The 26,938-nt window shown below is 45.0% G+C and overlaps 2 protein-coding genes and 1 long non-coding RNA gene across 3 annotated transcripts; 1 reads left to right on the top strand and 2 right to left on the bottom strand.

Annotated features, from left to right (window-relative positions):
• Nucleotides 1–4,500: 4,500 nt before the first annotated feature.
• Nucleotides 4,501–7,308, bottom strand: LOC136547287 (origin of replication complex subunit 6-like). Its single transcript, XM_066539246.1, has 10 exons — nucleotides 7,082–7,308; nucleotides 6,946–6,992; nucleotides 6,759–6,863; nucleotides 6,593–6,673; nucleotides 6,292–6,403; nucleotides 6,132–6,194; nucleotides 5,920–6,007; nucleotides 5,684–5,781; nucleotides 4,982–5,075; nucleotides 4,501–4,887 (listed from the first exon to the last, which is right to left on the bottom strand). The coding sequence occupies exons 1-10, from the start codon at nucleotides 7,199–7,201 to the stop codon at nucleotides 4,814–4,816; spliced, it is 882 nt and encodes a 293-aa protein (XP_066395343.1). The 5' UTR covers nucleotides 7,202–7,308; the 3' UTR covers nucleotides 4,501–4,813.
• Nucleotides 7,309–12,047: 4,739 nt separating this feature from the next.
• On the bottom strand, nucleotides 12,048–14,855 carry LOC136547288 (origin of replication complex subunit 6-like). The gene is made up of 10 exons (XM_066539247.1): nucleotides 14,629–14,855; nucleotides 14,493–14,539; nucleotides 14,306–14,410; nucleotides 14,140–14,220; nucleotides 13,839–13,950; nucleotides 13,679–13,741; nucleotides 13,467–13,554; nucleotides 13,231–13,328; nucleotides 12,529–12,622; nucleotides 12,048–12,434 (listed from the first exon to the last, which is right to left on the bottom strand). Exons 1-10 carry the CDS (start codon nucleotides 14,746–14,748, stop codon nucleotides 12,361–12,363), a joined length of 882 nt encoding a protein of 293 aa, XP_066395344.1. The 5' UTR covers nucleotides 14,749–14,855; the 3' UTR covers nucleotides 12,048–12,360.
• A 9,684-nt stretch (nucleotides 14,856–24,539) lies between these two features.
• LOC136547289 (uncharacterized) lies at nucleotides 24,540–24,943 on the top strand. Its single transcript, XR_010781531.1, has 3 exons — nucleotides 24,540–24,653; nucleotides 24,717–24,830; nucleotides 24,919–24,943. It is a non-coding gene; the product is annotated as an uncharacterized lncRNA (long non-coding RNA).
• Nucleotides 24,944–26,938: the final 1,995 nt, after the last annotated feature.

Genomic DNA, 26,938 nt, shown 5'->3' on the forward strand with positions numbered 1-26,938 from the left:
AGTCTAGCAAAAGAGCTGCAGGGAAGGGATCGCGTCGGGCGGGGAGGTAAGGTAGTGCGGGGCGCGTGGCGGACACACGCGACCAGGCGGCGCCGCTGGCCCCGGACGCCATAGATACGACGATACCCTCGTGCCCCGCTGGCCGCGGCCCTCGGCCGCGTGCAGTGCGCCCGCGGTCTCGGCCGGGGACTCGAGGCTCCGGGCTCCAGCGGTCCAGAGCCACATGCCCACACGGCCACACCCGACCCCAAGAGCCATGGTTTCTAATCCCAGCGCATCACGAACACGACGAACTCACGATTACGAAATACTAAAAAGTACCGCAACTTGGACTACAGGACAAAGCCTGCATTAGGTTAAGCGCAACGAACGTCGGAAGCACTTTCACTCCTTTTCAATCTGGGTGAGACTGCTCCTTGACCATTTGATCACTTGAAAAGATATTTTGATATTATTATCTCGTATTTTTTTAGAACCCTGGAGTCCTGGCGCCCACATGAACACAGCCCAACGCCAGGGCGCCAGGGTGTAGGTGGCGTCAATCGGACTGACAGCACCAAGGAGACTACAGATGAGTTAACAGACCAACGAGTATTAAGAATCAACACAATTGTCATTGTCGTTGTCCCATTAAATGCTTGACATATATATGGAGTATTAAATATAGATTAATTACGAAATTAATTACAAAGCTTGAGACTAATTTGCGAGGCGAATCTTTTAAGCCTAATTAATCCATGATTTGACAATATAGTGCTACAGTAAACATATGCTAATGGCGAATTAATTATGCTTAATAAATTCGCCTCGTAGAGTACTGACGGATTCTTTAATTTGTTTTTTTACTAGGCAGCGTGGCCATGCGTTGCTACGGGATAACTAACAATTTATACTAAAAACACACGGATCGCGCGATAAGATAACAATACTGTTAAATTAAATATCAACGTTAAAGTGACATTTAATCCAAAAAGCAAAGTTTATGAACTTAACACAGTCACGGAGTGCGCGGCGTCGTAGGCTCACAAACTCTAGAGCTTCCAGAGATTGAGTCGAATCCAACCTAGAGCCTCGGAACCCTACATCTTTTCCTGGACGGGCTTCACTTCGGATGCGCCGGTAGCAATATCAACGATCTCCGGTCAATGGACCAAGACGTATGGATCCTCATACAATGGCTCAGACATGTAGATTTTATTCTCCTTGTACTTGGATACACTTGTTCCACTGAAGCTTTCATTGAAATGTTTAGACACGAACAGTGTCTGATCACCGATGTCCCTCACCCTGGACCACTCCGGCGTACAGTCGTAGAGGTTGCACTTGTAGATCGCGCTGCTGTAGGTGAAGCTCTATGTCTCGTGGAATGTGCTCACCATGGCACCCACAATATGCAACTCACCGTTTGATTCTAGGTAGCTACGGTGGCGACAGCGATGGCAGCAACATCGCGGTTGGAGTAGCGTCGACGGCGTTGCTGCTGCAGACGGAGATTTCTCCAGTGCAGTCGATCGTCAAGAACTTGTCTTGCCAGTGGACGATGGACCTCATGGAGAACTCCAGTTTGGTGTCGAGCAACGTCCATGCGCTGTCGACTCCAACCCGACAGCGACCTCCGTGGAGCACCCAAGCAATAAATAAATGAATGTACACAGTACATTAACATAATCAACAAAACAAATCAAGCTAAATTAAAAAAATAAAAAGAAATAAAATCATGACTTAAAGACTACACGCATGTCACCAGCGGTCATCTAGATTGGGAACGCCTGATGCCTTCATCTCAAGCTGCATCTTTTCCTATCTCCATGCGAAACTAAAATAATCAATATTTTTTCCATCCCTGCCTGCATGCAAATAAAAAAGAGAGATATGTTAGGTACCTAGCCAAATTATGTGTCTTGTGCAAAGATGGTGAGTAGGACCCTAGCGAAGAAAACACTTTGTAGCTTGATGTTGAGGATCTATCAACCACAGCGGTTTATCAAGTACGGTATTTGTTAAACTAAACATTAGCTCAACCATTCAAGTGAACATGAGAACAAGATCCTTTTTTTATTTCTTTTGAGCAAACCTATGATAGACAAATGTACACTCATTAACTGAAAAATAATAACCTATGATAGACAAATGTACACTCATTAACTGAATAAATAATCAGACAAAGGTATAATCACTGCCAAAAAGCAAAGTTCATTTCATGAGAGTAGGAGCATGTCTAGACAGACAACCACATACATCTAAATTAGTACGATGTCTGTTGGATATACATACGTTTGTTAGTTTCTTGTTGAGCAATTTTTGCATAAATGTATAGCCAAGAATCTGGCTAAAGCTTGAGAAGATAGTGATTGCAGTACATAAACCGGATGACCAACCTTGATAAACGTTCCAAAAAAATGCGGGATATACAGTGTGCCCGTGCGTGGTTACGGGACAACTAAATTTTTATATTAAAAATACACAGATCGCACAATAAGATAACAATACTGTAAAATTAACTACCCACATTAAAATGACATCAATCCAAAAAGCAAAGTTCGTAAAATTAACACGGTCACGAAGAGCACGACGTCGCAAGCTCACCGACTCTACTATATAGACCTTTCCAAATTTTTGTTGACTCAGATAATTAACAAATAAGCAATGCCCCGCCACATTTTTGTTGACTATTCACTGTGTTTTTTTTAAGAAAACATGTGATGGAGGGACATTGTTGGTTTTTAACTTTTTTTACATCATCACTCGTCCAATTGAAGAGAGAGGACCATAATTTTTTTTAAGAAAACAATGTCTATGAATTGTCACATTCTTAGAAAACTGAACTGGTTGTCATCTTCCTATTTTTACCAGTAAACTTATCTGAGCTTTATATGTATATCATGAAAACTGAACTGCTTGTCATCTTTCTATTTTTGCCAGTAAAATTATCTGAGCTTCATATTTATAACTTGGACTCAATATGGCCATGCCAAGACATAAAAAGTTACCTTAGTTACAATATCATTATATTAAGCTCAATAACATGGCAGCTGATTGTGCTCTGCATCAAGCATCAGTGTATCAAAGCCAACCATTGACTCATCCTCTAGAGTTTATAAATGTAAGCCATAGCAATAAATTGCAACAATTCAGGGCAAGTTCAGTGAGAAATCCCTCTTTTTCAAGGTTTAACTTCAGTGAAAAATCATCATTCTTTTTCTTGCCTGCCTATATCAGATTGTTCAAAAATAAACAAAGATCAATCCACAGACATTTTGCAGTGCAGAGATAACTTTGTGACTTGGCTTGGCGTTGCTGTTACGGGAACACCAATTCAGCGAGCAAGGTCTAAAGGTGCAAAGGGCTGATGCCAAACATCTGAATACCAAAGTGTAATAAAAAAATTAGCAAACCAAAAATTCAGTAGCCATACAAAAAGTTGACAAGAGAAAAGTATTTAATATATTTTACCAGTAAAGTATCTAACATTGGTACACCAAGCTCATGAATTGAGACTATCAGTAAATAAATAAGACTCGAGCTACATGAAACGAGAGTGGTACAGACAAAGGGCTAACTATGCTAAAAAATAATGGCATCCAATGTGCAGGCACACAATATCGAAAAAATACGTGTAACATCATGAACGGCGAGCGATGGAGGACGAGAGACGTCAATCGGTCTACATATCCGAAGACGACGGCTCGGATGCACGACTCAGGTGGCATCGACGTAGCGGCGCGGTAGCCGAGGACGACGGCTCGGGTGCATGGCGCGGGCGAACGGCGAGGACTACGACGCCGACGTCGTGGAGGCGGCGGTGTTTCCGGGTCCACGATGCGGGCGAACGGCGAGGACGACGGCGCGACGTCGTGGAGGCGGCAGTGTACGTGGCGCACGGGGAGGATGACGACGCGGGCGCACAGACCAAACGATGGAGCAGGTCGTGTAGGGGAGATCGCACGGGGAGGTGATCTTGTGGCGACCTTGCGGCAATCGATGATGTAGCCATAGGTGCATCCACTGGTAGGCAGACGGTGGATGATCCATTGCTGTTGCTTCTCCACTACACGGCGAGGAAGAAGTTGGGGTGGCTCAATCGTGCAGGGGCTTGAGGAATGGGGCGCGTGATGATCATCTCCGTGCAGCGACAAGTGACGCGCTTGAGTCCTACCAAGAAGACGTGTTCGCTCGTGCAGCGACGAGCGACGATGGTCTTCCGTATTTGTAGCGCATGCAAATCGGGGTTAAGAATTTCATATTTATGGCACGAGGGTAGTATGATCAAGCGTGAGACGTGGGTGATCGTTTTTCTTGTTTGAGGCAATTAGGGTCAAGACTTTCCGTGTTTGTAACGCATGCAAATCAGGGTAAGACTTTTCGTATTTATAGCGCATGCAAATCAAGGTCAAGACTTTCCATGTTTTCTTCGCACCAAAGGACGCAGCATGCAGGAAATGTCGTGAAATCGCAGACGTGGACAGACAAACGAACCAAAACAAATATCACACAAAAAAATGTTACACTTTGTTCTTTTTAGTTGAGGAGATTAGTATCCAAACACCCCATGCGACACTCTCACGTGACACCTCCTAAATTTTAGGCACCGGATCCAAACACCCTCTGACACGGGATATCAACACGTCATTTACACCCGGACGTTGCCCAACAGCATTTTTCATGAATAAGTTATGTCACAAAGATAAATAAAAACAAGGAGCAAAGGCGTCCGATTTTTCCCTTTGCGTTCAGAAGGAAATCGATGAGGATAGAGCATAGACCACTTTCAGTCTCGGCAATTCCATTTGTTGCGAAGAGGGTTCAGGTTTATCTAGTTGGCTGCAGAAGGTACTTCTGCCGGCTTCTTGAAGTTAAGTTCAGCTTGCCTCTTAGGCTTGGCAGGGTCTGGAAACGGAAGGGAACTAATCTCGTCAGACATGAGGTTGGATTGAGAAAATTAATAAATAGTCGGGGATGCAGAACAGAGCAAAGCACAAACCTGTTTTGGTTTTCTTGTTCGACGAAAGAACAGACGACTTCCAATCATTGTATGCTTCTTTCTCCATCTTCTTGCGCCTCTTGTGAGTTGGTAACTGACATCAGAACAAGCAGACAGCGGTCAGGCCCAAAATAATCCGTATAGACATTGCAGAAGTAACCTCGACAGGAAAACTGTGTAGATGCAACAAGACCACGCTTTAACACACCATGGCATAGAAGAAACGATTAGATGCAGTTACTGTTGCACACTATTATATAGTAGGAACCATCAAAATTGCACAGCTGTAGAAGAAAAGACATCTTTCAGTACTGTTTTTGTGTGTCTTTCAGTTTATTCGGATTTCAGACATCTAGCATGTACATAAACCTTACTTGAGCCAACCTTAATTGATCAAACCAGGATTATATATAGTCCTGGTAATAAAGGATGTGGACAGGGTTCCATGCAGGGGAAAGCCATATACAAGAAACTGCACTAGTAGCGACTTTTACAATGCAGAAAAATTTCAAACAGGAAGACTACTACAAATTAAATATAAAACCATTTTTCATCAGGAAAAGCATATCAGTGTAGTTGTGTTCCATGACATGCAATTCAAAATGCAGATTAAACTCCAGTACTTAGATATTTTTTAGATGCAATTCAAAAGAAAAGTGAGATCAGTAATCCATAAGCAATCAGAAGTAATCAAGTACATACATCTAGCTCATCTAGATCATCGTCTGAGGATTCATTGGATGCAGATGAATCACTGTCATCTTCATGTTTCCTTTTGCTTGGCAAAACATCCAGCAGTTCTGCAACAAGGACAAAACATAGGAGTTTAATGGAGAGTTAGCAACACAAAGCATTATTTGTAGCATGTATTTTCGCTATGTAAGTGGATTAATAACTCAATGATGTAAGGAATGGATCAGCAATGAGTATGTAGGTACCTCTGTTCCCTTTGATGGACTTTGGATCCTTCTTCTCCTTGGCTATCCCGAAAACATCAAAGCAGAGATCTGTCATTGATGTTGAAACCTGTAATCAGAACAGGAAAGTAAGAAAAGAGCATATGTACAGTAAACAATTCAAGTGAGCACACAGCACAAGTGCACATTGCAGCTATGCGCAGACATACAAAGAGGATATGAATAAACTGTACCGTTGTAAACTCAGTGCTGGATGTGCCACATAGATCTATCAGCTTTAGTTTGTCAACTTTGAGCTACAAGAAAATTAAGGAAAGCTTCAGCACTAAAGAAGACAAATCGCCTATGCATTGCAGAACAACAAAGTACACTGTTACTAAAACAGGCAAGTACCTTGTGCCTCTTCGCACATAAGTAGAATGCTGCTGCAGTAAACACTGGGCGACCAAAGTCAGTGCTTGCCCGGCGTGAAGGTGGCAATGCAGCAAGGAAGCGCTCCTTATAGCTGAATTGTATGAAATCTACCCTCAATATAACATTGAAACATCAGGTTGCAACTAGCAAACTTGGGCACAGTTTCAATGAAGCTCAAGTGACATAGTCTACAATTCGTGGTCTCGAGACAAAATTCACAATCAGTAGGCCCTCAAATATTGATGCAAGTGCAATCGGACTGCCATGAGAGAAGACTTACAGAGACAATCCCTTCTGAACGAAAGGTATCAACCTGACACAACCAAACTGGATGCCCAATTCACGCATATCCAAAGTCGTCCTACAAGAGCAAATTTTCACCTTAATAATCACAGGGTAGGAATTTGACGCTCTGAACGGCGAAACATAAGGGAAGAGAAGCATACTTGACACCAAGACCATTTTGGAGCGCATTGAATGATCTGATGTACGCCTTCTCAGACATCCCGCTCATACGCACAGCCTCCGCGCGGTCAAAAATCACCTGGAACCTGAGCAACCAACAAACGAAATGACACAAAGTTCCCTACACGGGCAATTCATCGAACAGTTGACCAGCAAATCCAGACTCACTTGGACGTAGCGATCTCCAGGCAGATGATGGCCTTGCAGACCTCGCCCTGCAAAAGCACACAGGTCAGAGGCACGTCCGCGCGGCGGAAGAAGAACGGGAAATCGGGGAAGAGGGTGGGCAGTCCGGGCCGCTTACGATGCCGAGGACAGATGAGTCGAAGTTGACGTCGCAGAGGCGGCGGAGCTCGCCGGCCTTGCGGATGACGGGGCGGGACCCCGAGAGGCCGAGGCGCGCGGCGATCGCCGACATGTCCATGGCCGCCGGCGCGTCAGAGGGGCGCGGATCGGTACTGGGAGTGGGGACGGGGAGCGGGAGGCGGATTTGGGCATTTTGGCGCGGAGAAATAGTCGCGATCTGGGCGGTTTCGGGATCGTTTTGGCGGGCGACGGAAATGGCGGGAGGAGGAATCGTAGCCTTTCGCGCCTAGCATGTCTCGACTCTCGAGTGGGTTTTTTCCTCTTTGGGAGCAGGAAGGTGGGGGGGGGGTTGGCGTGATGTGATGGGCTGAACCATTGGGCGGTTGGGCCATCTGCTGTTACGCTACATCTCTTGGCCCTCTCCTACAGGATGCTAAATCTCTTGATTTAGCCACCATGTAAAATAGAAAAGGCCCTTAAAAAGATGAGTGCTACACCTACAGCAGCCTGGCTAAATATGGTCCTTTTGTATATTTAAATGGGCCACATCATCCCGACGGTTGGTCCTTGGCCGCTCGCAATATACGTCCGCCGCTAGGTCTTCTCGCAAAGTCGCAGCGCACGACTACGCCGCTAGGTCCGCTCGCAAAGTCGCAACGCATAGCTACCCCTTGGCGGCGCACCACTTGGTACGGTCCTCCCTGCTTGGTCGCTCGGTGTGACGGCGGTGCCGAGCAGTAGTCGACGACGGCGAGCACTTCATGCGTTTAGGATTTGTCAGGTCAACTCATCGTGTATTTCTTGCCTCAGCTTTGAGCCGTAGGTGTGTAATGGATTCTGAAGCTGAGTTCAATCTACTGAATGAAGTGGTGGATTAATCATCTTCGGATGATGACGATGAAATTTATATTGCTACAATTGGATGATCACAGGGAAAAGGCTAACATACCGTTCACATAAAAAACTGACTAAACTTACTGAAATACACAAACTCTAGTTCAATAAATAAATTTGTAATATGCACAATCACTCCCTTCACTTTACTGCAACTACTCAAACTGTACTATCTGAAAGTAGCAAGAATGCTTTCATGATCTAGAGCTCACCAAATTGCCAAGAATGCTTTCATTTTCAAGTACTCGCAATAGATACCTATTCACAAATTGCAATAGATACCTATTCACAAATTGCATCTGAGCTCACATGTACATATCGAGTTGACTTGATTATTAAAAAATCAAAAAATTGGATCTAGGTATTTGGATCTCACCGGAATGCATGCCAGACAAGGGGCTGATGCAGCTGGGGCAGCATTGGGAGGAAGAACGCCACGCCACAGCCCAAGTACCACTGCACTTTGCAACCAAGGCAACGACAAAACCGCTGTCACTCCCAACCGCTGGCAGCCGAGAAAGATGGGGAACGAGTGGAGTTCAGAAGAATTGGGGTCCCCATGGTCGTGGCTCGCGGACATCAGATCCCCTTCTGATTGTACGTGCGACATGGTGCCTCGGCACGATTCTGAGGACCTTGAAGGGATCCGCGTCGTGGAGAGAGGAACACATAGCACTTCGGATGCGCCGGTAGCAATATCAACGATCTCCGGTCAATGGACCAAGACGTATGGATCCTCATACAATGGCTCAGACATGTAGATTTTATTCTCCTTGTACTTGGATACACTTGTTCCACTGAAGCTTTCATTGAAATGTTTAGACACGAACAGTGTCTGATCACCGATGTCCCTCACCCTGGACCACTCCGGCGTACAGTCGTAGAGGTTGCACTTGTAGATCGCGCTGCTGTAGGTGAAGCTCTATGTCTCGTGGAATGTGCTCACCATGGCACCCACAATATGCAACTCACCGTTTGATTCTAGGTAGCTACGGTGGCGACAGCGATGGCAGCAACATCGCGGTTGGAGTAGCGTCGACGGCGTTGCTGCTGCAGACGGAGATTTCTCCAGTGCAGTCGATCGTCAAGAACTTGTCTTGCCAGTGGACGATGGACCTCATGGAGAACTCCAGTTTGGTGTCGAGCAACGTCCATGCGCTGTCGACTCCAACCCGACAGCGACCTCCGTGGAGCACCCAAGCAATAAATAAATGAATGTACACAGTACATTAACATAATCAACAAAACAAATCAAGCTAAATTAAAAAAATAAAAAGAAATAAAATCATGACTTAAAGACTACACGCATGTCACCAGCGGTCATCTAGATTGGGAACGCCTGATGCCTTCATCTCAAGCTGCATCTTTTCCTATCTCCATGCGAAACTAAAATAATCAATATTTTTTCCATCCCTGCCTGCATGCAAATAAAAAAGAGAGATATGTTAGGTACCTAGCCAAATTATGTGTCTTGTGCAAAGATGGTGAGTAGGACCCTAGCGAAGAAAACACTTTGTAGCTTGATGTTGAGGATCTATCAACCACAGCGGTTTATCAAGTACGGTATTTGTTAAACTAAACATTAGCTCAACCATTCAAGTGAACATGAGAACAAGATCCTTTTTTTATTTCTTTTGAGCAAACCTATGATAGACAAATGTACACTCATTAACTGAAAAATAATAACCTATGATAGACAAATGTACACTCATTAACTGAATAAATAATCAGACAAAGGTATAATCACTGCCAAAAAGCAAAGTTCATTTCATGAGAGTAGGAGCATGTCTAGACAGACAACCACATACATCTAAATTAGTACGATGTCTGTTGGATATACATACGTTTGTTAGTTTCTTGTTGAGCAATTTTTGCATAAATGTATAGCCAAGAATCTGGCTAAAGCTTGAGAAGATAGTGATTGCAGTACATAAACCGGATGACCAACCTTGATAAACGTTCCAAAAAAATGCGGGATATACAGTGTGCCCGTGCGTGGTTACGGGACAACTAAATTTTTATATTAAAAATACACAGATCGCACAATAAGATAACAATACTGTAAAATTAACTACCCACATTAAAATGACATCAATCCAAAAAGCAAAGTTCGTAAAATTAACACGGTCACGAAGAGCACGACGTCGCAAGCTCACCGACTCTACTATATAGACCTTTCCAAATTTTTGTTGACTCAGATAATTAACAAATAAGCAATGCCCCGCCACATTTTTGTTGACTATTCACTGTGTTTTTTTTAAGAAAACATGTGATGGAGGGACATTGTTGGTTTTTAACTTTTTTTACATCATCACTCGTCCAATTGAAGAGAGAGGACCATAATTTTTTTTAAGAAAACAATGTCTATGAATTGTCACATTCTTAGAAAACTGAACTGGTTGTCATCTTCCTATTTTTACCAGTAAACTTATCTGAGCTTTATATGTATATCATGAAAACTGAACTGCTTGTCATCTTTCTATTTTTGCCAGTAAAATTATCTGAGCTTCATATTTATAACTTGGACTCAATATGGCCATGCCAAGACATAAAAAGTTACCTTAGTTACAATATCATTATATTAAGCTCAATAACATGGCAGCTGATTGTGCTCTGCATCAAGCATCAGTGTATCAAAGCCAACCATTGACTCATCCTCTAGAGTTTATAAATGTAAGCCATAGCAATAAATTGCAACAATTCAGGGCAAGTTCAGTGAGAAATCCCTCTTTTTCAAGGTTTAACTTCAGTGAAAAATCATCATTCTTTTTCTTGCCTGCCTATATCAGATTGTTCAAAAATAAACAAAGATCAATCCACAGACATTTTGCAGTGCAGAGATAACTTTGTGACTTGGCTTGGCGTTGCTGTTACGGGAACACCAATTCAGCGAGCAAGGTCTAAAGGTGCAAAGGGCTGATGCCAAACATCTGAATACCAAAGTGTAATAAAAAAATTAGCAAACCAAAAATTCAGTAGCCATACAAAAAGTTGACAAGAGAAAAGTATTTAATATATTTTACCAGTAAAGTATCTAACATTGGTACACCAAGCTCATGAATTGAGACTATCAGTAAATAAATAAGACTCGAGCTACATGAAACGAGAGTGGTACAGACAAAGGGCTAACTATGCTAAAAAATAATGGCATCCAATGTGCAGGCACACAATATCGAAAAAATACGTGTAACATCATGAACGGCGAGCGATGGAGGACGAGAGACGTCAATCGGTCTACATATCCGAAGACGACGGCTCGGATGCACGACTCAGGTGGCATCGACGTAGCGGCGCGGTAGCCGAGGACGACGGCTCGGGTGCATGGCGCGGGCGAACGGCGAGGACTACGACGCCGACGTCGTGGAGGCGGCGGTGTTTCCGGGTCCACGATGCGGGCGAACGGCGAGGACGACGGCGCGACGTCGTGGAGGCGGCAGTGTACGTGGCGCACGGGGAGGATGACGACGCGGGCGCACAGACCAAACGATGGAGCAGGTCGTGTAGGGGAGATCGCACGGGGAGGTGATCTTGTGGCGACCTTGCGGCAATCGATGATGTAGCCATAGGTGCATCCACTGGTAGGCAGACGGTGGATGATCCATTGCTGTTGCTTCTCCACTACACGGCGAGGAAGAAGTTGGGGTGGCTCAATCGTGCAGGGGCTTGAGGAATGGGGCGCGTGATGATCATCTCCGTGCAGCGACAAGTGACGCGCTTGAGTCCTACCAAGAAGACGTGTTCGCTCGTGCAGCGACGAGCGACGATGGTCTTCCGTATTTGTAGCGCATGCAAATCGGGGTTAAGAATTTCATATTTATGGCACGAGGGTAGTATGATCAAGCGTGAGACGTGGGTGATCGTTTTTCTTGTTTGAGGCAATTAGGGTCAAGACTTTCCGTGTTTGTAACGCATGCAAATCAGGGTAAGACTTTTCGTATTTATAGCGCATGCAAATCAAGGTCAAGACTTTCCATGTTTTCTTCGCACCAAAGGACGCAGCATGCAGGAAATGTCGTGAAATCGCAGACGTGGACAGACAAACGAACCAAAACAAATATCACACAAAAAAATGTTACACTTTGTTCTTTTTAGTTGAGGAGATTAGTATCCAAACACCCCATGCGACACTCTCACGTGACACCTCCTAAATTTTAGGCACCGGATCCAAACACCCTCTGACACGGGATATCAACACGTCATTTACACCCGGACGTTGCCCAACAGCATTTTTCATGAATAAGTTATGTCACAAAGATAAATAAAAACAAGGAGCAAAGGCGTCCGATTTTTCCCTTTGCGTTCAGAAGGAAATCGATGAGGATAGAGCATAGACCACTTTCAGTCTCGGCAATTCCATTTGTTGCGAAGAGGGTTCAGGTTTATCTAGTTGGCTGCAGAAGGTACTTCTGCCGGCTTCTTGAAGTTAAGTTCAGCTTGCCTCTTAGGCTTGGCAGGGTCTGGAAACGGAAGGGAACTAATCTCGTCAGACATGAGGTTGGATTGAGAAAATTAATAAATAGTCGGGGATGCAGAACAGAGCAAAGCACAAACCTGTTTTGGTTTTCTTGTTCGACGAAAGAACAGACGACTTCCAATCATTGTATGCTTCTTTCTCCATCTTCTTGCGCCTCTTGTGAGTTGGTAACTGACATCAGAACAAGCAGACAGCGGTCAGGCCCAAAATAATCCGTATAGACATTGCAGAAGTAACCTCGACAGGAAAACTGTGTAGATGCAACAAGACCACGCTTTAACACACCATGGCATAGAAGAAACGATTAGATGCAGTTACTGTTGCACACTATTATATAGTAGGAACCATCAAAATTGCACAGCTGTAGAAGAAAAGACATCTTTCAGTACTGTTTTTGTGTGTCTTTCAGTTTATTCGGATTTCAGACATCTAGCATGTACATAAACCTTACTTGAGCCAACCTTAATTGATCAAACCAGGATTATATATAGTCCTGGTAATAAAGGATGTGGACAGGGTTCCATGCAGGGGAAAGCCATATACAAGAAACTGCACTAGTAGCGACTTTTACAATGCAGAAAAATTTCAAACAGGAAGACTACTACAAATTAAATATAAAACCATTTTTCATCAGGAAAAGCATATCAGTGTAGTTGTGTTCCATGACATGCAATTCAAAATGCAGATTAAACTCCAGTACTTAGATATTTTTTAGATGCAATTCAAAAGAAAAGTGAGATCAGTAATCCATAAGCAATCAGAAGTAATCAAGTACATACATCTAGCTCATCTAGATCATCGTCTGAGGATTCATTGGATGCAGATGAATCACTGTCATCTTCATGTTTCCTTTTGCTTGGCAAAACATCCAGCAGTTCTGCAACAAGGACAAAACATAGGAGTTTAATGGAGAGTTAGCAACACAAAGCATTATTTGTAGCATGTATTTTCGCTATGTAAGTGGATTAATAACTCAATGATGTAAGGAATGGATCAGCAATGAGTATGTAGGTACCTCTGTTCCCTTTGATGGACTTTGGATCCTTCTTCTCCTTGGCTATCCCGAAAACATCAAAGCAGAGATCTGTCATTGATGTTGAAACCTGTAATCAGAACAGGAAAGTAAGAAAAGAGCATATGTACAGTAAACAATTCAAGTGAGCACACAGCACAAGTGCACATTGCAGCTATGCGCAGACATACAAAGAGGATATGAATAAACTGTACCGTTGTAAACTCAGTGCTGGATGTGCCACATAGATCTATCAGCTTTAGTTTGTCAACTTTGAGCTACAAGAAAATTAAGGAAAGCTTCAGCACTAAAGAAGACAAATCGCCTATGCATTGCAGAACAACAAAGTACACTGTTACTAAAACAGGCAAGTACCTTGTGCCTCTTCGCACATAAGTAGAATGCTGCTGCAGTAAACACTGGGCGACCAAAGTCAGTGCTTGCCCGGCGTGAAGGTGGCAATGCAGCAAGGAAGCGCTCCTTATAGCTGAATTGTATGAAATCTACCCTCAATATAACATTGAAACATCAGGTTGCAACTAGCAAACTTGGGCACAGTTTCAATGAAGCTCAAGTGACATAGTCTACAATTCGTGGTCTCGAGACAAAATTCACAATCAGTAGGCCCTCAAATATTGATGCAAGTGCAATCGGACTGCCATGAGAGAAGACTTACAGAGACAATCCCTTCTGAACGAAAGGTATCAACCTGACACAACCAAACTGGATGCCCAATTCACGCATATCCAAAGTCGTCCTACAAGAGCAAATTTTCACCTTAATAATCACAGGGTAGGAATTTGACGCTCTGAACGGCGAAACATAAGGGAAGAGAAGCATACTTGACACCAAGACCATTTTGGAGCGCATTGAATGATCTGATGTACGCCTTCTCAGACATCCCGCTCATACGCACAGCCTCCGCGCGGTCAAAAATCACCTGGAACCTGAGCAACCAACAAACGAAATGACACAAAGTTCCCTACACGGGCAATTCATCGAACAGTTGACCAGCAAATCCAGACTCACTTGGACGTAGCGATCTCCAGGCAGATGATGGCCTTGCAGACCTCGCCCTGCAAAAGCACACAGGTCAGAGGCACGTCCGCGCGGCGGAAGAAGAACGGGAAATCGGGGAAGAGGGTGGGCAGTCCGGGCCGCTTACGATGCCGAGGACAGATGAGTCGAAGTTGACGTCGCAGAGGCGGCGGAGCTCGCCGGCCTTGCGGATGACGGGGCGGGACCCCGAGAGGCCGAGGCGCGCGGCGATCGCCGACATGTCCATGGCCGCCGGCGCGTCAGAGGGGCGCGGATCGGTACTGGGAGTGGGGACGGGGAGCGGGAGGCGGATTTGGGCATTTTGGCGCGGAGAAATAGTCGCGATCTGGGCGGTTTCGGGATCGTTTTGGCGGGCGACGGAAATGGCGGGAGGAGGAATCGTAGCCTTTCGCGCCTAGCATGTCTCGACTCTCGAGTGGGTTTTTTCCTCTTTGGGAGCAGGAAGGTGGGGGGGGGTTGGCGTGATGTGATGGGCTGAACCATTGGGCGGTTGGGCCATCTGCTGTTACGCTACATCTCTTGGCCCTCTCCTACAGGATGCTAAATCTCTTGATTTAGCCACCATGTAAAATAGAAAAGGCCCTTAAAAAGATGAGTGCTACACCTACAGCAGCCTGGCTAAATATGGTCCTTTTGTATATTTAAATGGGCCACATCATCCCGACGGTTGGTCCTTGGCCGCTCGCAATATACGTCCGCCGCTAGGTCTTCTCGCAAAGTCGCAGCGCACGACTACGCCGCTAGGTCCGCTCGCAAAGTCGCAACGCATAGCTACCCCTTGGCGGCGCACCACTTGGTACGGTCCTCCCTGCTTGGTCGCTCGGTGTGACGGCGGTGCCGAGCAGTAGTCGACGACGGCGAGCACTTCATGCGTTTAGGATTTGTCAGGTCAACTCATCGTGTATTTCTTGCCTCAGCTTTGAGCCGTAGGTGTGTAATGGATTCTGAAGCTGAGTTCAATCTACTGAATGAAGTGGTGGATTAATCATCTTCGGATGATGACGATGAAATTTATATTGCTACAATTGGATGATCACAGGGAAAAGGCTAACATACCGTTCACATAAAAAACTGACTAAACTTACTGAAATACACAAACTCTAGTTCAATAAATAAATTTGTAATATGCACAATCACTCCCTTCACTTTACTGCAACTACTCAAACTGTACTATCTGAAAGTAGCAAGAATGCTTTCATGATCTAGAGCTCACCAAATTGCCAAGAATGCTTTCATTTTCAAGTACTCGCAATAGATACCTATTCACAAATTGCAATAGATACCTATTCACAAATTGCATCTGAGCTCACATGTACATATCGAGTTGACTTGATTATTAAAAAATCAAAAAATTGGATCTAGGTATTTGGATCTCACCGGAATGCATGCCAGACAAGGGGCTGATGCAGCTGGGGCAGCATTGGGAGGAAGAACGCCACGCCACAGCCCAAGTACCACTGCACTTTGCAACCAAGGCAACGACAAAACCGCTGTCACTCCCAACCGCTGGCAGCCGAGAAAGATGGGGAACGAGTGGAGTTCAGAAGAATTGGGGTCCCCATGGTCGTGGCTCGCGGACATCAGATCCCCTTCTGATTGTACGTGCGACATGGTGCCTCGGCACGATTCTGAGGACCTTGAAGGGATCCGCGTCGTGGAGAGAGGAACACATAGGTGCCGAGAAAAAGCAGCGCGGGATGGGAAGAAAAAGAGGAGCACGACAAAGGGGCGCACGCAGGAGCGGGAGAGGCTGGCGCACGGAGGAAATCAAGCGCGGGAGAGGCGAAGCCCGCGCGCGGGAATCCATTGGCGCCGCGGATAGCAAGCGATTCTGGCTTGGGAAAGTTGGCCAGCGGCGACTGCGGGATGACCAGCGGTGAAAAATAGAAGATATGATAGAAAGGCTTTTGGACAGTTTTTTTTTTGTCATAATAGCTACAATTACATTCACGGGTGTATTTAGCTAGATGCTCTTATTTTAAACATACTACTACTCTTTGCTACAGATATATTTATTTGTTCTTCCTCCCAAAGCATTAGTTGCCCCAGCGATCACTTGACTAACGTGGTCGTCCAAACTCTGTACCATCCCCATGCCTCCTGCAGCGGCAGCGCCCATCCTATATCGGTAACTATCATTCCCATTCTCTCCTCTTTGCTTTTGCTATATACTGGTCCTTTATCTTCCATCCTATCATCAGCATGTTCGTTTCGGCTGGATTGGCTTATAAACCGTGGCTGAAAGTACTGCTGGCTGATTTGGTATGAGAGTGAAAGCATTTAGGCCCCTAGTTGGGTTTCGGTGATTAATGACAATACAAGATTACTATGACTAACGTGTGTTTTGCAGAGGCAATTAAGTTAGGTCATGGTAATGGAGATCGATTGGGCAATCAAGGTGGTCATGCCCCTACGATGGAAATCGTTTCGGTTTTCAAAGGATGGACGACAAGATTAAGGATGGACTAGTTCTAAGTGTCGATTGGAGTTGGAGAGACGCTTAGAGTAGTTTAGGACTTTGTTTTTTCTTTGGCCGTACTATTAAAGGGGGTATGAACGGATAGCTTGACCTAGGTGGGTCTAGTGAGTTAGATGTGGTGCACACTTGTTAAAACTAGCGCTAGGTAGCTCCACATATGCCTAAGATCCAATGGAGCAAACTTCATTCACATATGATCGAGAGTTGGAAGTGAATGGAGGGTCAAATACTGACCCGACGCTGGCTCCGGTGTGACCGGACGCTGGCTCAGGGTCCGGTCAGTTCATTTGACCAAGGTGATTACGTCTGGTTTGACCGGACGCTGAGAGGCAGCATCCGGTCGACTCAAGTAAGGTTCCAGAGAGAGAAAATCGTGACCGAACGCGTCCGGTCACACTGTAAACTCTGGAGTTCGGGGTATACTGATCGGAGCGTCCGGTCAACTTGACCGGAGCGTCCGGTCACCCCGCAGAGGCACATAACGGTTCGTTTTTCAGCCGGTGTTATAAATACCACCTCCACTCGTGTGTGGGGGGTACTTTTGCTCATTCCAACAGCTAAGAAACACTTTAGAGAGTGCCAAGAAGAGAAGGTCCTAATGAGGTGATTGGGATTTGAGAATCCAAAGAGAGACCTTATTAGTGAAGATCAAGAGTATCAAAGTGTGCATCCACTTTCTCATTAGGCTTGTCGTGGTCAAGTGAGAGTTCGTGCTGGTTACTCTCGGTGATCGCCATCACCTAGACGGCTTGGTGGTGATTGGGAGTTCGGTGATCACCTGACGGAGCTTGTGGGTGACCCAACTCAAGTTGTGAGCGGTTATGGGTGATTCGCCGCGACGGAGTGTCGAAGAGTCAACCCGTAGAGAGCACTTGATCCTTGCGCGGATCAAGGGGGAGCTACACCCTTGCGCGGGTGCTCCAACGAGGACTAGTGGGGAGTGTCGACTCTCCGATACCTCGGCAAAATATCGCCGCGTTCCTTCCTCTCTATTTACTTTGAGCATTTACTTTGAGCATTTACTTTGTGCAATTCAATTTATGTCTTTATATTCTTAGAATTGTCATGCTAGAGTAGGATTGGAATTTAGGTTGCAAGTCTTTTGTGCGGTAGAACAATTAGGAACACTTTCTAGGCAAATGGGTTAATTGGGCTAACCATAGGACTTATTTATTGTAAAGAAATTTAGAATTAGCCCAATTCACCTTCTCTTTTGGACATCTTAATTCTTTCAGAGAGAAAAATATTGTTTAAGTCATGTATTATAAGCTAGATACGAAGAATTCGGCCGAAACGAATAAGCTGCATGGCCTTGTAAAATCGTCCAGTGCACGAGCAATGCACCACAACAAGCATCATGTGCAGGAGGGTGATGATTTGGAGAGAAGTAGCCGCACCTGGGTAAAAATGGTATGAAAATGCAGGCGAGTGACACCCAGTTGCTATGTGTGGGAGTGGGAAGCGATTTGAGATGCCACTTTTTTTTTCCACAATGGTTAAAACCGAATTTTATTATGACTGTACCGAAATTACAATGTTCAACCAGTTCAAACGACTAAGATACCAAAACACTCTCCGTCTCCATGTTTCTGGTCACCAAGCCATCAGCTAACGCGGGTCAAAAACAAACTACCCCACAATTCTAACAGCGATCAACATTCAAAGAAACCACTCAGCGAAAGACACTATGGATCTGTTTGATTGGGTGACTAACCCGTAATTAGACTTCAGAAAGCCAATTTCTAATTGTTTGGTTGCCTGTAAACCGTCTATAGCTATGTCCAGGTAATCCAATCTTAGTCAGGCTCTGAAAAAACGGAACCGTGGCCAGGCTTGGCTAAGGCGCCGTCGAAGTCTCGTCACCGCCCGCGTTCCTCCGCTCGCCGGTCCCCCGCTCCTCCGCTCGAGCTCTTCCGCCCGGACCGTCGCGCTCCTCCGCGCGCGGCTCACCTGGGTTCTGGTAGGCGGCGGCGCGGCCTCCCCAGTCGCAGCCCTGACGCACAGGCGCACGCGCGTGCACCCGCCATCGCCCCGACACGCCCCGGACCCGCCATCGCCCAAGCTCCCTGATTCGATCTGGAGGACGCGGACGCGGACTGCAGCAGCGCGTAGTCGAGGGGCACCGACGACGGGTCGGCCGAGTAGGCGAAGTACGGGTACACGTTCGCGAGCAGGCGGCAGCAGCAGCAGCAGCTCCTCTGCTCGCTCGCTGATGGACGCCCCGGCCCCCACGAGGGGCCCCGCGAGCTTCCTCTCGCCGTCCAACTCGCTGGCCAAGAAGGAGGACTACAGCTACCTGATGGAGTTCCTGGACGCGGGCGCGAGGCTGCGCGGGCAGCAGCAGGGCTACGGCGGCGCCGCGCCGCTGACTCGGTCGGCCACGATCGGGAGCCTGATGGCGTTTCAAAAACGCCAAAAAATCGACTGAAACAGCCATCTTCTCCCATCTCTATCTCCTGATCCAATTAGCAAAAATCTAAATCAATTGTACCGTGTTGTAGAGCTACATGAGTGCTACAACATTGCTTAAAGGTTCAGAGTCAAACTCGGATCAGAGTGGGAGGTAGAGAGCTCCAAAGTAGGGTACTTGCAAACTGAAACTGAAGTTCAGTAAATTCAGTTAAGTCACCCAAACTGAAGTTCAATAAATTCAGTTACAGCTGAATGTTCGGACATTAACTCTGCAGGAAACTCGTTCATTTGTCACATCAGTCATGGCTTTGGCAGTGTAATTCTGAGCCCTTCAGGTCCATTTATTCAGTTACAGTTTAAGGGTCTTTACTGAATGAGCATTGGACTTTACTGAATGAGCTGTCATTGGGCTTAGGACACTCGGTCAGATTACAGTGATAATCGGGATGAGGTTATGGGCAAGTTGCTTGCATCCTCCATTGGGCATTTGGTCAGATTACAGTGATAATTAAGTATTAGATGCTTGCACTACTGGCCTTCTCTGCTTTTGAAGCAAAGATTTTTGCCTGATGCAGGTTTTTGCCTATCTATTAGTCTTCGTTAGCAATCCATTTTTTTTCTCCTAAACCCTTCTTTGCCTGGTTAGGCAGGGAGGTTGCTTTTGGATGCGCCCCTCCTTTGCAGATTGTTATCTTTCTATGTTAGAATGTGTCTCTCGGCTCATCACCTGTCCCCTTCTGTAGCGTCTCTCTCTCTTCCTGGCACCTCTATTACTTGTGTCAGAGGTGGTAAACTTACCTGCGCAAAGAAGAGGCGACTCCATCCAAGCCAAACCAACCAACCAAACACATTAGTTGCTAACTAGGCTTAGATAGCGTAGGCAACCAAACAAGTCCATCTTAGCTTGCTAAAGACAGTCTTAGATTAGCCTAACTTAATTCCTAGCCAGACTAGAAGGGAGCCCGTAACCAAACAGACCCTGTAACTACACTTTTCACGTGCCCTGTACAAGCCAAGGGCCCAAACAGCGAGGAGGCTGTAGAGAGACTGTAGAAAAGCGACTATCCCATCCGTGTCTTGATTTGGGATGCCACTTAATTGTAGGACGTGATTCTTTGTGCTAAACCTAAAATTTAAATTGAACTACAGGTGATTTGATAGGAGAACTCTTGTATAGCCATTACAAAAAGCTATTGGTTCCCTCCGGTCCAGTTTACAAGGAACACATTTCTATTCGGAGTTAAGCTTATTTATAGTCTCGACCACTAATTTGGCCAATAGTTTTCATCTATTAGTTGATATTATTAGATTAGTAATCAAAATTACTATCTAATAATCACCAGTTCATAATCACAAACAATATAATATGAAGTGAATGAATGATCAATGTGTAATTTAGAAGATTCTACCATGTCATATTACACCTTATAAATTAGACATGAGTCAACTACATAATGTAGACAAGGGCAGATCTACCAGTGGGACCAGCGGAGTTCAAGACCTCCTACCACCTTCGTGATTAGATTACCCACAACGATTGGTAAAAGTCGATGCTAAAACGTTCAACAAGTTCAAAAGACTAAGATATCAAAACACTCTCCGCCTCCACGTTTCTGGTCACCAAGGGATCGGCTAACATGGGCCAAAAACAAACTGCCCCACAGTTCTAACAGCGATCAACATCCAAAAAGAAACCACCCAGAGAAAGACACTAATCAAGTACACTTTCACTTACTCCGTAGAAGCCAAGGGCCCAAACAGCGTGCAGGCTGTAGAGAAACTGTAGAAAAGCCCTGACTATATCCCATATATGGAGCGATATGGTGTTTATCTTGCTTGCCATGCTCCATATACTCGATCCATGTCTTGATTTGGGATGCCACTTAATTGTAGGATGTGATTCTTTGTGTTAAACCTAAAATTTAAATTGAACTACGGGTGGTTTGATAGGAGAACTCATGTATAGGCAGTATAGACATTACAAAAAAAGATATTGGTTAGTATTCCCTCCGGTCCAGTTTATAAGGCACACATTTGTACTCGGAGTTAAGCTTATTTATAGTCTTGGGCTACTAATTTGGCCAATAGTTTTCAACTATTACTTGATAATGTCAGATTAGTAATCAAATTTACCATCCAATAATCACCAGTTCATAATCATAAACAATATAACATGAAATGATTAAATGATCAGCGTGTAATTTAGAAGATTTTGCCATGTCATATTACACCTAATAAATTTGACATGAGGGAGTAGCGAGCAGCGGCAACTACATAATGTAGACAAGGGCGGATCTAGCAGTGGGACGAGTGGGGTTCAAGACCTCCTACCACCTTCGTGATAAGATTACCCACAACGTTGGTAAAAGTCGATGCTAAAACTTTCTCCACCAGGTCATACCACTGCGGTAGACGTTGCCGAGTTAAAGAAAGCCAACATCGAGTCATATACCAGCGTCGATGCTTAAAGATGTGCTGTTGGGATATTTTCTTAGCATCGATCTTGGTAGCATGCGGTCTTACCCTTCAGCCTTTTTTTTCCTTGCAAAACGGTCTTACCCTTCAGCCTGAAGCAACACTGTGCGTAGTGTAATGGAGCCTCTTATTTAAAAAAAAATCGATAAAAGACCGAAGAGGCTGTAGAGATTAAAAATGATTTGAAGCTCATCTTCAGCAAATTTCTGTGCCCGCTTCTGAATGCAGGCGTGAATGCAACCTTTCAAAGATGAAAGACGAGGAAGTGGAAAGTTGGCAGAAACGAGGGACACGTCTATATCTCTTATAAAGCTAATTTCTATTACAAGTTCTATCTCAACATGTAAGCTATTCACGTCATCTTTCACTATCTATCTACATCATCTCCTACTAATAATCATGTTATCCCACTAACTTCTAACCTTTTAATGCAACAATTTTAACAAAAATAGATGTAAGAACAGCCTCTTTCATTTCTAAGGGATTCCTGCAACAAGGCGTGTGATATCCTTATAGTTGTTATTAACATTGAGTCTACAAAATTAATGCATGGTTGGGAGTTTTTGATCAAATTCAATGGCCAAATTATAGATGTTTTGCACTTTTGCTTTGTTATAGGAATTTATATGATTTATTATTTTTTTGCCTAGCGTAGCTTGTCAGAATTAATACGGAGGCACCAAAAGAAATAACAAGATTTAGCGTGTGTGGCGGGAATAATTAACGGTCAAGATTTGTGAAATGTACTCCCTCTGTCCATTAAAGAATGCAACTACAGGTTGCGTACCGGTAAAAGTAGTCCACGTTTGACCAAGTTTTTAGTGAATAATATTCGTATTTATGACTCTAAATTAATTTATTATAAAAATACATTTCGTAATTAATCTAATGGTATTTATTTGATATCATAAATATTAATATTTTTATCTATAATTAGTCAAACTTAAGATTCTAAAATATGATACTGTGCTAGAATTGTATTCTTTCCTAGACAGAAGAGTAGATAGGTAGCACGCGTATTAACTGCACAGTTACAAAATCTGTTCGTACATATATAGCATGTTGATAGATATCTTTATTTTCTTTCGATTATTGGTTATTTCCGTGCTAGACCGATTTTTAAGGCATTTAGAAATCCACACAATTATGTCATGCATTTCAAGAGCCGAGGTGCGTGGTCAGTTTAAAATTAGGGTGTGCCACGGACATCACTGTCAAGTCTACCATACTAATTCACCAAGTTGTCTTCGTTTGGTCCACCCAGAAAAGCGTCCCCCGCTGAGATGGTCATCCTAAATGCACCCTAAAAATTATACACACAAAACCAACCACATCCGAATCAACCGTCCAGATCTGTCCTTAATATTCTCTCTCATTAGTCACGCACGATCCAACGATCATCATATTTTGTATGGTATTCCTCCTCTCCCTCCATGCGTCGCGGAAAAAGGAATATTAACGCGAGAAAAATTGACGCACGAGAAATCCGCGGCTCTTTCCACGTGGAGTCCGCCTCCGCTCGATCTCCTGCCTCCGCACCTACGAAGCCTCGCCGCAGCACGTACGTTGCCTCTGCATACGTTGCTCATCCCTCCTCCATTCCGGTGCTCATCCTTCCTACGTGATTCCCCGCCGGCTCCGTCGTGGACGTGCAGGCCGGCTCCATCATCGACGTGCAGGCTGGGCGATCTAGATCGTGGGCAGCACAAGTCCGGGCGGCGGGTGGCTGCGCTGCACTGCGTGCCTGCGCCTGAGACGCGCAGAATCGAGGGCCGCGTCGGGGACGCTTGCGCAAAGAGAAAGAGGTCGAGGTGGGAGGTGGACGGGTAGCGCGCTAGTGCGGCGGGGAGGAGATCCGCGCGGAGCATCCGGCTGTGCCGGGAGTCCACGACATGGCAGGCGTGGGAGCACGCGGGTCGGCCAAGGCCGCGCAGTCCAAGACCAGGAAGAGCGGGTCCAAGGGGCGTGCCGGCGGCGCTCGGGGTGCCTGTGTTGCTAGGGTACCGCCGCGGCCATTCTAAACTGCACTCCCTGAATTTCATCTTGTTTCCATGATTTTCTCTAAAGAAGAGTAACGCAGGTAATAGATGATATCTTGTGCCTTGCTCCATTCTAAACTGCACTCCATGATCTCTTCTGTTGTTTTCTCGACGCAAGCCACTACTGCACATACCCATCATACAAAAAATGCTTCGAGGTGAATTGATTAAAGTGCCATATTAAATAAATTTTGGAAAGGTTTAAACGACGCCCAATGATCCAAGCCTACGCAGCGCATGCCTCGTATTGCAGCGCATGTCGTCGTGAGGTCCAAACTATCTAGCTATTTGGGGCACTGCCGATTTCTTATGTCTCGGATTTTGTTGCTTAGTACAATATTGCTTGTCTTTGTAATCCACTTCTGACTGAAGGATTGATCCCAGATTAAAAATGTATGCAGGAGGCATCACAATTCAAGGTTAAATAATCATGTCTGAATAAATAAAATTGGGTTCAACAACCATGTAGTAGACATTGAATTTTCCAGATCAATGCCTATTCAACATTCCCAATTCTTGGTGATACTTCATGGACGGTGGTGGCTCGGGAGGATATGAGGCCGCGACGGTGGCGGCCTCCTTCGTCGTCCACTCCGTGTGCTTGTCACCATTGCCACATCGAGGAACTGCCGGCTTGTGTGAACTCGCCACATGTTCGTTTCAGCTTCTCATGCAATCCTAATGGCACTATAGTACAAGAGTTCAATGTTGAGTCCTATTGTTTCGGTATCTATTTTCTTCCCAGTCTGGTCTGGGATTGATGATGTATTTTCTTCTGAATCTGTCTAGGATTAACGAGCCCTGTTTCGTTGTGGCTAACTAATGATCGTCGTAGGCACTTGTAGTAACATGGATGAAATGATCGATTCATGTGGTGATTTTGCTGGAAGGGGTTCAGGAAATGTATGATTCGAAAATTTATTACTTCAATCCATCAGTCAATTCAAAAATTTGTGGTTGGTTATGAAATTTTTGTTTCTCATGTTTGTAGCTTTGTGAATTGCATATTGGTAAATGGAGGTTCCAGTCTGATGCAGTAGTGGTGACAAGAGGAGGCCGCCAGCGGAAGTCAGTGGTGACAAGAGGAGGTCACCAGTGGAAGTCACATCCGAGACCTCCTGCCTGGCCCATGGATCTCTAAATCCAGGATATCAATGACATCTTGCCTTGCTGGTAAATGCAAAAGTTCCTTCCTTCCCCTCAAATTTTTGGCTCCCATTGCAACGCAGGTAAATGCAAAAGTTCCTTGTCCTTGTCATAATCAGGGAGGTGTGCTTCACGTCAAAGTCATAGATCACCACAACATGCTAACGTATAGAACACTCTGCAAATCTCCTCTGTCCAAATATAGAACACTCTGTGCAAATCTCCTCTGTCCAAATATAGAACACGTCAAAGCCATAGATCACCACAATATTTTAAATACTTTTACGGTTTATGGCTTGGTAAAAGAAGAATCTGCTTGAACTATAGAACACTCTGTAAATCTCCTCTGTCCAAATATATCTCTATCAGTTATACGTGAAGATTTACTACATCTTTCTCTTGTCTTCTGAAGCTTGCATCAGCAATAATAATAACTTGTAGGCTAGACTCTCAGTAACAGGCGAGCTCTCGAGGCAATGACAAACAACACAAACATGTACTACTTAATTAACACAAGATTTCGGTGACCGCATATTCTAGAAAACTGTTGCTGTTCAGCACAGGGTTTCTATTAACAGTCATATTGTATCTTTTTCCATTAGGAATTACAGTTGCTGAGTATTTCCATGATATGGGCCACAACATCAGTATTATATCCTGGGAAACTAGATTTTGTGTGTACCATGATTGTGGTACTACAGGCTTTCAGCTACCATGGTCGCCACTGGACATTGTTTGTTAGAAACAAAGAACAATGTGTGGGGGCAGCAGGCCATGGTCATGGTCGATCGCATGCATGATTAAGCGGGCTTTGTTCAACATTGATAGTACCTCTGCCTGCATCGTATTTGGTTGTTTATATGTGCATCCCTAAAAAAAACGCCGTGGCGTTAGCACGGACACTATACTAGTTTACTGTAATTGAGCACGCTGGATTGCAAAAGCTGCATGTAGCCTATTGATACTACACTATGTATCTTTATTCTTTCGATTGGTGCATCCACACTACTCTCAGAATCTATGGCTCACGTTCGGCTTGCTGAAACTTGACTGAATTGGCTGAAAAACACTCTTCTGGCTGAATTGTTAGGAGAGAAAAACACTCTTCCGGTTGAAAAAACGAGCTGAATAGTGTGGATTATAAGGTAAGCCGAATGGAGCCTATATTAATTTGTCAACGCACCGAGAAATTAAACAATTGGACCGTGTTCCAGGTGTGTGTTTAGTTTATTCAGTCGTATAGCCTATCACGGCAAAGCCACATAGGCCCGTACTTATATAAGCCGGACCAAACTACAAATTATAAAAGAGCCAAATTAAAGGTGGCCTTGTGAAACGTGAGATCATAAAATAAAACAAGTTTTATTTCAACATGCATGCCATGCACATCATCTTTAACTAACTATCTACATTATCTCTCACTAATAGCTATGTCATACCGCTAACTTCTAACCTGTTAATGCAACAATTTTAACAAAAATAGATGTAAGAGCATGTAGACCAGTCAGTAGAGAAACGTCGAAACACAAGAAAATTCGTCGATCCCACTCACTACTGCATGCCTACTGGTGCTGGCGACTCTGGCAGTGCCCTAGTGGCGACCAAGCAACTGAGCTCACCGTAACTAGAGCGAACGGCTGGCTGAACGGCGTGCACCGGTTGACGTGGACCCCCGAGCACCGTCCGGCCACGGAAAGAGATCCGCCTGAGGATTTGACAGGAAGGATGCGCCGTGCCAAAGGATTGGCGTCGGCCGTGCGTGTTTACCCTGGCACGCACGCACGCACGGAGACGAGCCGCGCCATTTACCGACTCCTGCGACGCCACGACACGCATCGATGGCCGCGCCCGGCCGGGCCACGAGT

The sequence above is a fragment of the Miscanthus floridulus genome, chromosome 3, assembly GCF_019320115.1.
Source record: "Miscanthus floridulus cultivar M001 chromosome 3, ASM1932011v1, whole genome shotgun sequence".
Taxonomy (NCBI): domain Eukaryota; kingdom Viridiplantae; phylum Streptophyta; class Magnoliopsida; order Poales; family Poaceae; genus Miscanthus; species Miscanthus floridulus.

What these genes read in the sequence shown, in the direction of transcription:
- LOC136547287 (XM_066539246.1), bottom strand. Translation starts at nt 7,201, where the DNA reads ATGGACATGTCGGCGATCGCCGCGCGCCTCGGCCTCTCGGGGTCCCGC. An exon ending in CAAAATGGTCTTGGTGTCAA is followed by an intron (nt 6,674 to 6,758) that starts GTATGCTTCTCT and finishes TTGCTCTTGTAG; the next exon opens with GACGACTTTGGATATGCGTG. An exon ending in GTTCAGAAGGGATTGTCTCT is followed by an intron (nt 6,404 to 6,592) that starts GTAAGTCTTCTC and finishes CATACAATTCAG; the next exon opens with CTATAAGGAGCGCTTCCTTG.
- LOC136547288 (XM_066539247.1), bottom strand. Translation starts at nt 14,748, where the DNA reads ATGGACATGTCGGCGATCGCCGCGCGCCTCGGCCTCTCGGGGTCCCGC. An exon ending in GTCCATCAAAGGGAACAGAG is followed by an intron (nt 13,329 to 13,466) that starts GTACCTACATAC and finishes TCCTTGTTGCAG; the next exon opens with AACTGCTGGATGTTTTGCCA. An exon ending in GAACAAGAAAACCAAAACAG is followed by an intron (nt 12,435 to 12,528) that starts GTTTGTGCTTTG and finishes TTCCGTTTCCAG; the next exon opens with ACCCTGCCAAGCCTAAGAGG.